Source organism: Oncorhynchus gorbuscha, unplaced genomic scaffold (genome assembly GCF_021184085.1).
Source record: "Oncorhynchus gorbuscha isolate QuinsamMale2020 ecotype Even-year unplaced genomic scaffold, OgorEven_v1.0 Un_scaffold_2351, whole genome shotgun sequence".
Classification (NCBI taxonomy): domain Eukaryota; kingdom Metazoa; phylum Chordata; class Actinopteri; order Salmoniformes; family Salmonidae; genus Oncorhynchus; species Oncorhynchus gorbuscha.
The window spans coordinates 20,987-33,458 of NW_025746891.1; the positions used below are offsets into that span (position 1 = coordinate 20,987).

At 42.2% G+C, this 12,472-nt stretch overlaps 1 protein-coding gene across 1 annotated transcript; it reads left to right on the forward strand.

Annotated features, from left to right (window-relative positions):
* Positions 1–2,362: 2,362 nt before the first annotated feature.
* Positions 2,363–8,470, forward strand: LOC124025691 (SUN domain-containing protein 2-like). The gene is made up of 10 exons (XM_046339032.1): positions 2,363–2,399; positions 2,496–2,567; positions 2,846–2,979; positions 3,099–3,152; positions 3,244–3,297; positions 5,581–5,654; positions 6,128–6,260; positions 6,586–7,068; positions 7,263–7,352; positions 7,738–8,470. Exons 3-10 carry the CDS (start codon positions 2,908–2,910, stop codon positions 7,858–7,860), a joined length of 1,083 nt encoding a protein of 360 aa, XP_046194988.1. The 5' UTR covers positions 2,363–2,399; positions 2,496–2,567; positions 2,846–2,907; the 3' UTR covers positions 7,861–8,470.
* Positions 8,471–12,472: the final 4,002 nt, after the last annotated feature.

A 12,472-nucleotide genomic window follows, 5' to 3' on the forward strand; every position in this document is an offset into this window, starting at 1 on the left:
TCAAATTGGGACTCAGCAGACCAAAGGACAGATTTCCTCTGGTTTAATGTCCATTACTCGTGTTTCTTGGCCCAAGCAAGTATCTTCTTATCGTTGTCCTTTAGGAGTGGTTTCTTTGCAGCAATTTGACCATGAAGGAATGATTCATGCAATCTCCTCTGAACAATTGATGTTGAGATGTCTGTAACTTAAACTTTGAAGCATGTATTTGGGCTGCAATCTGAAGTGTAGTTAACTCTAATGAACTTATCCTCTGCAGCAGAGGTAACTGAAATTTTCCGAATTGACTGACCTTTGTCTTAACGTATTTTTTTTTTGTTTTTTTTTTTGCTTATTTGAGCTGTTGAAGTCTATATCAAGATCTTTTACCAAATAGGGCTATCTTCTGTATACCATACCTACCATGTAACAACACAACTGATTGGCTCAAACACATTAAGAAGGAAAAAATATCCACAAATGTACTTTTAACAAGGCACACCTGTTAATTGAAATGTTTGGGCACATTGTAGAATAATAGTGAAGACATCAACTGTGAAATAACACATGGAATAGTAACCCAAAAAAGTGTTATACAATCTAAATATACTTTATATTTGGATTCTTCAAAGTAGCCACCATTTGCCTTGACAACTTTGCACATTTGTGGCATTCTCTCAACCAGCTTCATGAGGTGTAATGTATTTCAATTAACAGGTGTACCTTGTTAAAATTACATTTGTGGAACTTCTTTCCTTCTTACTGCATTTGAGCAAATCAGTTGTGTTGTGACAAGGTATCGGTGGTATACAGAAGGTGACTCCAAACTTTTGACTGGTACTGTACATATGAGATGAGTAAAGCAGTATGTAAACATTTCTTAAAGTAACTTGTGTTCTGTTAATAAAGTGTCCAGTGATTCAATGTCTATGTATATAGACCAGCAGCCTCTAAGGTGCAGGGTTGCGTAACCGGGTGGTAGCCGGCTAGTGATGGATATTTTACAGTCTGATGGCCTTGAGATGGAAGCTGTTTTTCAGTCCCAGCTTTGATGCACCTGTACTGACCTCTCCTTCTGCCAGTGAGCAAATGCTAATCTGTGCTAGCTCTGTTTTGAAAGTTGAAGTTGGGGTGCATGAGAGAGCAGTGTGAGGTGCTGTAGATTAACTGGATTAGAGATTATACAGGAGAGCATCTGTCAGAGAGCCTCTCTCCTACCACCAGCTCTGGGCTACTGCTACCACCAGCTCTGGGCTACTGCTACCACCAGCTCTGGGCTACTGCTACCACCAGCTCTGGGCTACTGCTACCACCAGCTCTGGGCTACTGCTACCACCAGCTCTGGGCTACTGCTACCACCAGCTCTGGGCTACTGCTACCACCAGCTCTGGGCTAGCGCTATGCTACCTCTTGGGAACCTCAATTCCCTTTTTACTGTAACTTTACATCTTATCTATTTTTAACAACATATAAAAGCCTAATGACTGTTACAAAGTGTTATATTATTGATTTGCTGTGTGTGTGGGATTCCTCCTGTTAAAGCAGTTCGTATAACACAGTATCCTGTATGAGGTATTGTCTCTGTCTCTCTCTGTCAGACATGTCGCGGCGCAGTATGAGGCTGGTTTTAGGGGGATACTACCACCAGTCATCAGACGATGATGAGTCCTCCTCAGTTTCCTACAGGGAGAGCCCCGTGAGGTGTGTTTGTGTTTCATGTTGTACCGTATAGCGTAATACAGTAGACCTGACAAAGTTGCTTTAACAAAGCCCTCTCGCTCTCTCTCTCGCTCTCTCTCGCTCTCTCTCAGGGTTTTACTAAGAGGAAGACAGGTGGTCGTAAAGTGGCGGCCTCTCGTACCTCCAGCCGGGCCAACAGCGTGGCTAGCACCGCTAGCAGCAAGGGTAGTACAGTGGAGCCACCCATCAATGCTGAGGACTACATTGGTACGGTTCACACCACTTCCTGCATCCACAGTCCTATTGACACTCTGTCCTACTCACTCAGTTACTTTCATTGTCTAGGCCTATACTGTATAGCTTTGTATTGCAGCTGCCTCTTTGTCTATGGTTATAGTTAGCTATTATGGCTATTCAAAACTAACCATCTAACTCTCTTTGTCCCCGCACCCCCTGCCCTTCAGGCGTCTCAAGCTTGGTTCAGAGAAGGAAGACCTTCCAGGAACCTCTTGCCCCAGCCCCAGCCTGAACCTGGCTCCCAGCCCCATGGGCTTCTCGACCTGCCAGACCGGCCTGAACCAGGCCAAGAGCCAGAGCAGCGCCATGGACAGCTCTGGATACTCCTCTTCAGAGGCAAGACGTTACAGAGGATACTCTGGAGACTCCTCCTTAGGCGAACAAGGGCTAGCGCCAGCCGCAGAGATCTGGCACTAACAGGACAAGTGCTCGTGCCAATTGGAGTGAGTACTCTGTGTGTGCTAGCGTAGCATTAGCTGGTCTCTATGCTTGTAGCTTGTTTGTTAGCATTAGCTTTATCTCTCTCTCTCTTCCTGTAGCCCCTCCGTTTATCCCGGCTGATGTGGGGAAGGCCATTCTAATTGCCATCCTCCTCATCCTATTGACCTTCGGTGAGTGACATCACACTACAGAATCAGACAGTCTATAGTTCTATAGAACTTCCATGAAAAGAACCAACATCACTGTTACTTTATTGGTGCCAGCAGTACATTGTCCACAGAAGAAATGCCTAACCATAGTACTTACTGACAATTTAAATAACAGAAGTACAACACACACACACCCGTTGTTGACGAGCAAAAATGTTCAAAATATTGTCTGTGTAGCCTGTCCTGTATGATAATGTGCTCCTTAGTGTATTCAAGTCTATTCTACCCCTTTCTGCTAGGCTGCTGGCTCCTTGCCCCCTTGGTATGGGCCACCCTGACTTCAGCCCTGAATGCTATCACTATGACCCTGAACCGATCTGTCATCACCCCAACTCCGCCACCTCTCTTCACTATGCCACCTGTCAAGGCTATGGTAGGATCTGATGGGACCACATACCCGGCAATAATCTCTCTTTCTCTTGATTTGACGCTCTGCATGTGTACTCCTGGATTGTACAGTTAAAAGCTTGTTTGTTGAAACTCTTTCTGCAGGAGGGAGCTTCGGTATTGCATTCTGCTCTGGAAGCCAAGATGAACACCATCCTGGTAAGAGAGACAAAGAGAGAATGCACAAACTATACTGCATTTGGGTGTATTCATTTGGTTTTAACTCACTTGTGTGCGTGTTCTCCCGCAGAGAGAAATTGAAATTCTTAAGAAGAAGGAACACCAGCAGAAATTTGTAACCGAGGTGAGTGCTCTATAGTGCAGTATTATGTGGAATGGGGTATCATAAGGTCCTATAACAGTCTAGTATGGAGAACAGGGTTTCAGTTATAGATGTCTGTAGTAGTGTAATAGGGAGTCCTCTTATAGGGCTCTATAATAGTGCAGTATTTGGGAAATAGTGTTTTCATTTTTTATGTAATATATACACATACACACTACTGTTGAAAAGTTTAGGGTCACTTAGAAATGTCCTTGTTTTTGATAGAAAAGCAAAAAAATAGTCTAAAATAACATCAAATTGATCAGAAATATAGTGTGGACATTGTTAATGTTGTAAATGACTATTGTAGCTGGAAACTGCAGATTTTTTTATGGAATATCTACATAGGCCCATTATCGGCAATCATCACTTCTGTGTTCCAATGGCATGATGTGTTAGCTGTTAGCAGTTGTTATTCTTCAATAACACAAACCCCAAAGCAAATCGGGGAGAAAAATGTATTTATTTGAAAAGGACAAATCATAGATGCTACGCTGGGAGGTAGATGTTCATTCCCCCTGTTGTCCTCAGCTTTTCTCCACAGAACAAATAACAGGATGTAATTTATAACCCCCCAACCTAGCTTGGGGTTGACCAATCAGAAGTCCTTGTAGTACAACTGGGCCAATTGCCATATAACAAATATCCTGCTCCAGACTCAATGTACAGAACGTAGCTCTGAGTTCAGGACTGACATTCCACAGATTCTAAACAGCTGTTGAACTGAAAACCAACTCCTATTTACATTGACAATTCCCTATTGATCATAGTACTCCATTTAGTTTAGTACGCGTGTCCTCATCCTCTGCGTTGTGTGTTTATCTTCAAAATATTATTGTATAGCTAATCTAAGTTTATCATTTTAAAATACTAATTGATCATTAGAAAACCATTTTGCAATTATGTTAGCACAGTTAAACTGTAGTACTGATTTAAAGAATCAATAAAACTGGCCTTCTGTAGACTAGTTGAGAATCTGTAGAATCAGCATTTGTGGCTTCGATTACAGGCTCAAAATGGCCAGAAACAAAGAACTAACTTCTGAAATTCGTCAGTCTATTCTTGTTCTGAGAAATTAAGGCTATTCCATTTGTGAAATTGCCAAGAAACTGAAGATCTCGCACAACGCCTGTGTACTACTCCCTTCACAGAACGGTGCAAACTGGCCCTAACCAGAATAGAAAGGGGAGTGGGGAGGCCCCGATGCACAACTGAGGAAGAGGACGAGTACATTAGTGTCTAGTTTGAGAAACGGACGCCTCACAAGTCCTCAACTGGCAGCTTCATTAAATAGTACCCGCAAAACACCCGTCTCAACATCAACAGTGAAGCAGCTACCCCAGGATGCTGGCCTTCTAGGAGGAGGTGTGATGGTGTGGGGGTGATTTGCTGGTGACACCGTCTGTGATTTAGAATTCAAAGCACACATAACCAGCATGGCTACCACAGCATTCTGCAGCGATACGCCATCCCATCTGGTTTGCGCTTAGTGGGACTATCATTTATTTTTCAACAGGACAATGACCCGACACACCTCCAGGCTGTGTAAGGGATATTTTACCAAGAAGGAGAGTGATGGAGTGGTGCATCAGATGACTTGGCCTCCACAATCACCCGCCCTCAACCCAATTGAGATTGTTTGGGATGAGTTGGACCGCAGAGTGTAGGAAAAGCAGACAATTTTTTACAATTTTATTTTACCTTTATTTAACTAGGCTAGTCAGTTAAGAGCAAATTCTTATTTACAATGACGGCCAAACCCGGACGACGCTGAGTTAATTGTGCGCCTCCCTATAGGACTCTCAATCATGGCTGGGTGTGATTCAGCCTGGATTCAAACCAGGGACTATAGTGACGCCTCTTGCACTGAGATGCAGTGCCTTAGATCGCTGTGCCACTCGGGAGCGCAGCATATGTGGCAACTCCTTCAAAACTGTTGGAAAAGTATTCCAGGGGAAGCTGGTTGAGAGAATGCCAAGAGAAGAGTCCAGGCAAAGGGTGTCTACTTTGAAGAATCTAAATGTAAAACATATTTTGATTTCTTTAACACTTATTTTTGGTAACTACATGATTCCATGTGTTATTTCATAGTTTTGATGTCTTCACTATTATTCTACAATGTAGAAAATAGTAAAAATAAAGAAAAACCCTGGACTGAGTAGGCGTGTCAATTTTTTGACTGGTACTGTATATATGTATCTTATCTATAGAATTGTTGTATATTTACGTATATGTTTGAGATGTTGTGCTCGTCTATCCCAACAGATGGTAGAGAGACTGCAGACAGACTTGGCAGACGTGAGAACAGACATGAGGGATGTGAGAGTGAGAGTGGACAGGTGAGTGTGTGTGTCAGGCCCCAATACAGAACCTGCCCCCTAGCTTCTGTCCCTAGCCCCTACCTCCTAGCATCTACCTCCTGTCCTTAGCCCTAGCTCCTGTCCCATGCTCCCTAGGCACTTGGGAAGATTTGAAAGGAGTGAAAACATACTCCCATACTTTTTCTGTTAACCAATCTAATGTCCAAACCTTGTTTGCAAAAAAACTTTGGATTTAAGATTTCCTCTCTGTTTCTTCATAGGTTTTGGCCTTTCTAGGAGTTTTTCCTAGCCAATGTGCTTCAACACCTGCATTGCTTGCTGTTTGGGGTTTTAGGCTGGGTTTCTCTACAGCACTTTGAGATATAAGCTGATGTACAAAGGGCTATATAAATACATTTGAAATTTGATTTGATTTGAAGACAATCTTGACTTAGCCTTTAAAAAATATATATCTCTGTTTCTCAATTAAGTTCTATTTTTTTCTATTGTAGTGTGAATCCATTGGATTGGGAGCATCGTTTGAGCGAGCAGACAGCCGGCTTCATCAGTCAGGTGGGCGAGCTGAAGGACCAACACACACACGTCAAGCAGCGAGTCGCTGCCCTGGAGGACCAGAGTGCCACGGTAATGTACAAAACACGCAAACTCAAGTCAAATTTGTAGCACTGAACTTTTGCACTTTAAGTGCTTCTGCATAAGAGATGGTGCTAAATAACTCAAATGTGAATGGTAGTCCAAAATGGCACCCAATTCCCTACATAGTGCACTACATTTCCCATTTTAGTCATTTAGCAGATTCTCTCCTCCAGAGCGACTTACAATTACTTTTGTCCAGAGCCCTATGGTAGTGCACTATATAGGGAATGGGGTGCTGTTTGGGACACAATAATTGATGAGCCATTGATGAGCCTTCCTAACCTAATGGATGTGGTTTCTCTGTGTTGTGTAGCTGGGGAAGCAGGTCTACTCTGTTCAGAACCAGCCTCCTCCAGCTCCCAACGCCAACACACACCTGACCCCTGAGCTCGAAGAGGCCATGGCCAAATGGCTGCATGAGAATGAGCCACGGATGGTGAAAGAGGTTGTGAAGAACTGCAGTCCCCTATTGGCTGACAGGATGCCGGACTTTGCCTTGGAGTCCCAAGGTGCCAGTGTTGTGAGCACACGGTGTTCCGAGACGTGCCGTACCCGCTCGGCATGCGTGTCCTTCCTGGGTGTACCCCTCTGGTACCCCTCTGAGAACCCCCGCACTGTTATCCAGGGTCAGGCGGTGCAAGCTGGGAAGTGCTGGGCGTTCTACGGAGCGCAGGGCACCCTGGTCATCGCCCTATCTCATCCTGCCCACATCACCCATGTCACACTGGAGCACCTCCCGGTCTCCAACGCGCCCACCGGACGCATCGACAGCGCGCCCAAGGCCTTCTCTGTCTACGTGAGTCATCTGTGACCTCTAGCCCTTCCCTGACACTCTAGTCAGTGCACAACTTTTCCCAGAGCCACATCTACATAATCTACTGTTGAAGATTCCCTACAGAGGTGTTTAGAGCAGTATGGTGAATATCTTTAACGCTGATTACTCATTTCTGTCTTTTAAAATCTGTCTCATCGCTTTCTCTCTCTGTGCAGGGTATGTCCACTGAGACAGAAGACGGCACCTGGCTGGGAACCTTCACTTATGACCAGCATGGAGGGGCAATCCAGACCTTCCAACTGCCTGTGAGTCCCATCCATTTAAACTTTGCCTCAGTTGTATTCATTAGTACACACCGTTTCAAAATGAAGCAAAACATTTTGCTACAGAAAATTAGTGTTTCTTATTGGACAAGTTCAGGTAGTCCTCTCTTTCAGTTTGGTTCCTAGTGAACACGACCTCCGGTTAGGATGACTAGGTTATTTTTAGGGGGCGTGAGACATTAGTCGGGCTCGATGTTTATGCAACAGACTATAGCTGAAATAAGCCTGGAACAGAACTGGACCAGGACCATAGAACAAAGTTCAAACTACCTAGCTAGTAGCTACTGTTGACCCTAATGCAGTATCCATTCAGTCATCAGTTGCGTTGCTTGTTCTAACCCTTTACCCTTCCTGTTCTCTATGTCAGAATCCTACCAGGGCCATCTATTATTTTGTGGAGCTGCGCGTTCTGAGTAACTGGGGTCACCTGGAGTACACATGCGTGTACCGCTTCCGTGTGCACGGACACATGGCCTCCTCCTCCAAGTGAGAGACGTTCATCGTCCACCTCAACCACAGACCCCCGAGGCTTCGCTTTCATATCAGAGCAACGTTCTTTTTGCATCTCAACATTATGACGGACCATTCTAAATAAATTTCTTTATTTGGCGTAATCAGGATGGCTTCCTAAACTGGCTTCTGCCGGGTGTGAGGTTAGAGGTCTGCAAGGTTTTGTTACAATTTGCAGTTTCATTTCTGGCAGAGGTATTGACCTGGCTAATAGGAGTGTGGGGATGGGTTTTTCAGAGTTTCAAATTGAACTTGTGTGTGTGTGTGTGTGTGTGTGTGTGTGTGTGTGTGTGTGTGTGTGTGTGTGTGTGTGTGTGTGTGTGTGTGTGTGTGTGTGTGTGTGTGTGTGCTTTTGAGCATTGATTATTTGTTTGCATTTTAACGCCCAGCCACAGCGGACAAAGATTTCAGATTGTGCTTTGTGTGTTTGTGACAATCCCTCCTGGGTTACTGGGCTCTTTATTTTGTTTAATTTCATCTGTCTTAAAATGATATACAAAGGTTTAATTATGGTTAAAAAGAACGTTGTTGGATGTATATATTGCAAGAATCAAGATGTATTGTTCATTATTTTATTAGTCCGATAAGAATAGGATGTAATATGTTTAAATGATTTTTCCGTTGGCCTGAATGGTTAAGTCTCGACCCACCTTGCCAATAGGCTTCCTATTACAGGATGAACTATATGATTGTAGATGCTTTCTACTTTGCATTTGGTAATGCACTGGTGTTTCAATGTCCTTTATAATAATAGAGACGAGAGAAATAGACAGGAGCACGCTGGTGTTTCAATGTCCTTTATAATAATCGAGACTAGAGGGAAATAGACAGGAGCACCCTGGTGTTTCAATGTCCTTTATAATAATAGAGACTAGAGAGAAATAGACAGGAGCACACTGGTGTTTCAATGTCCTTTATAATAATAGAGACTAGAGAGAAATAGACAGGAGCACACTGGTGTTTCAATGTCCTTTATAATAATAGAGACCTGAGAGAAATAGACAGGAGCACACTGGTGTTTCAATGTCCTTTATAATAATAGAGACCTGAGAGAAATAGACAGGAGCACGCTGGTGTTTCAATGTCCTTTATAATAATCGAGACTAGAGGGAAATAGACAGGAGCACGCTGGTGTTTCAATGTCCTTTATAATAATAGAGACTAGAGAGAAATAGACAGGAGCACACTGGTGTTTCAATGTCCTTTATAATAATAGAGACTAGAGAGAAATAGACAGGAGCACACTGGTGTTTCAATGTCCTTTATAATAATAGAGACCTGAGAGAAATAGACAGGAGCACACTGGTATTTCAATGTCCTTTATAATAATAGAGACCTGAGAGAAATAGACACTGAGGTTGCAACGTATTATCTTTCACATTTAAAAAAAAACGTTTTTCCTTTTTTCCCAATTTCATGGTATCTAATTGGTAGTTACTGTCTTGTCTCATCGCTGCATCTCCCGTATGGGCGAGGGTCGAGAGCCGCGCGTCTTCCGAAACACAACCCAACCGCACTGCTTCTTGACACAATGCCCACTAAACCCGAAAGCCAGCCGCACTAATGTGTCGGAGGAAACGCCATACACCTGGCGACCGTGTCAGCGTGCACTGCGCCTGGCCCGCGACAGGCCAATTGTGTGCCGGCTGCGACAGAGCCTGGACTCTAACCTAGAATCTTTAGTGGCACAGCTAGCACTGCAATGCAGTGCCTTAGACCACTGTGCCACTCGGGAGGCCTGGAACATATTGTCTGAATTCAAAAATACAGCTTAGTTTATATGACTTGCAGCATTTAATTTGTCTTAATTTGTCTTTTTACCAATGTTGATCAGTTTAATAGTAAATACATAATTGCTCTTACCAATTTTACTGCAATACTTGAATAACTTTCACCTCAAAAGCAATGCGTCCATTGCAATGATGTCTAAATGTCAGGCTTTTCTACTTCTAAACATTTGTAAATAGCAAAAAAGTAACCTTGTACTTTTTGCTAGTGTTTGATGCAAATAATCAGGAACTTTTTTTATTTCATGTTTTAAATCATTATGTTTACAATTACAGTATTATGTGCAGCAGTGGTAGCTATAGACTAACAAACGACTGATCACAAAAATACCCTATACAGTATGATTAGCTCTCAATAGCATTTTATTTCGGTATTGTGTTTTTCTGATGTTACAGCAGTGAAACATCATACTTAACGCTCGGTCAATTTGAAGTTTGTCCAACTACAACAGAATTTAAGTAAATAATTTCCCCATAGGAATGTAGTTCAATACCTGAAATGACTGGCTATGTATCCACCTCATTTTCGAATGCTTTTAAAATACGGAAGCCATATGCGCAAACTATGGTTACAACAATACAGTACCAGTCAAAAGTTTGGAGACACCTACTCATTGAAGGCTTTTAATTTGTACTATTTTCTACGTTGTGGAATAATAGTGAAGACATCAAAACTATGAAATAACACACATGGAATCATATAGTAACCAAAAAAGTAATTAACATATCAAAATATATTTGAGTTTCTTCAAAGTAGCCACTCTTTGCCTTGATGACAGCTTTGCACACTCTTGGCATTCTCTCAACCAGCTTCACCTGGAATGCTTTTCCAACAGTCTTTTATAGGATTTCCCACATATGCTGAGCACTTGTTGGCTGCTTTTCCTTCACTCGGGGCGGCAGGTATTAATAGTATTTAATCTCTCCTCAGACTAATATTATTCTGTTGGTCCTGTGGGTACCTTTGCCACTGTTCCACCCCTTGTGTGTTGCGCTGTCACCGAAAGTTGCGCAATCGAATCCCCGAGCTGACAAGATAAAAATCTGTCATTCTGCCCACTGTTCCTAGGCAGTTTATTGTAAATAAGAATTTGTTCTTAACTGACTTGCCTAGTTAAATAAATGTTTTTTTAAAACAAGACAAACATCCCAAACATCTCAATTGGGTTGAGGTTGGGTGATTGTGGAGGCCAAGTCATCTGATGCAGCACTCCATCACTCTCCTTGATCAAATAGCCCTTACACAGCCTGAAGGTGTATTGGGTCATTTTTCTGTTAAAAAAACAAATGATTGTCCCACTAAGCGCAAACCAGATGGGATTGCGTATCGCTGCAGAATGCTGGAGTAGCCATGCTGGTTAAGTGTGCCTTGAATTCTAAATAAATCACAGATCTTGTCACCAGTAAAGCACCCCCACACCATCACACCTCCTCCTCCATACAGATCATACGTTCACCTACTCTGCCTCTCACAAACACACGGCGGTTAGAACCAAAAATCACAAATTTGAACTCATAAGACCAAAGGAACAGATTTACACCGGTCTATTGTCAATTGCTTGTGTTTCTTGGCCCAAACAAGTCTCTTCTTATTGGTGTCCTTTACTAGTGTTTTTTTTTGTTGCAGCAATTCGACCATGAAGGCCTGATTCACGCAGTCTGCTCTGAACAGTTGAGATTTGTCTGTTTCTTGAACTCTGTGAAGCATTTATTTGGGCTGCAATTTCTGAGGCTGGTAACTCTAATGAAATTATCCTCTGCAGCAGGTAACTTTGGGTCTTTCCTGTGGCGGTCCTCTTGAGAGCCAATTTCATCATAGCGTTTGATGGTTTTTGCAACTGAGTTCTTAATGTTCCATATTGACTAACCTTCATGTCTTTAAAGTAATGATGGACTGTCATTTCTCTGCTTATTTTAGCTGTTCTTGCCATAATATGAACTTGGTATTTTGGCAAATAGGGCTATGTTCTGTATACCATCCCTACCTGGTCACAACACAACCGATTGGCTCAAACACATTAAGAAGGAAAGACATTCCACAAATGAACTTTTAATGCACACCTGTTATTTGAAATGCATTCCAGGTGACTACCTCATGAAGCTGGTTGAGAGAATTCCAAGAGTGTGCAAGGCTGTCATCAAGGCAAAGGGTGGGTACTTTGAAGAATCTCAAATCTAAAATATATTTAGACTTGTTTAACACTGTTTTGGTTACTACATGATTCCATATGTGTTATTTCAAAGTTGTGATGTCTTCACTATTATTCTACAGTGTAGAAAGTAGTAACAATGAAGAAACCCTGGAATGAGTAGGTGTTTCCAAACTTTTGCCTGGGACATACATACATTTATATACTGACTATGACATATACTCTGAAATTGAACATACACATTCTTTGGGGTTACTTTTCTGCAATAGTGCTCTTTGACAGAGTGGCATTTTGACAGGTACATGATCAGATGTTTAGAATTGGGACATACTGTACTTAACCAAGTGTGTGTTATATTGGCACGAAATGGGATAAAACATTTTCAAACAGGAAGGTATTACCTGAAGTTGTTTAACAATTCAGAATTGTTTTGTGTTGCAAAATTGTTGCTACATTGTACCCAACTGAATACGGCACAGGTGAACATAATGCTCATGATATTGGTTTGTATTTATTTAACCATGTGCATATCAAACATAATTGAATGAAGGACATTGTGTTATTTATGAGTTTTTCAAATTCTCAGTGGTATATGATATTTATTTGCTATGGATCAGGTCATTGATAATGCATCAATATTGTACCATGTAATTAA

What these genes read in the sequence shown, in the direction of transcription:
- LOC124025691 (XM_046339032.1), top strand. Translation starts at nt 2,908, where the DNA reads ATGACCCTGAACCGATCTGTCATCACCCCAACTCCGCCACCTCTCTTC. An exon ending in AGCAGAAATTTGTAACCGAG is followed by an intron (nt 3,298 to 5,580) that starts GTGAGTGCTCTA and finishes CTATCCCAACAG; the next exon opens with ATGGTAGAGAGACTGCAGAC. An exon ending in GTGAGAGTGAGAGTGGACAG is followed by an intron (nt 5,655 to 6,127) that starts GTGAGTGTGTGT and finishes TTTCTATTGTAG; the next exon opens with TGTGAATCCATTGGATTGGG.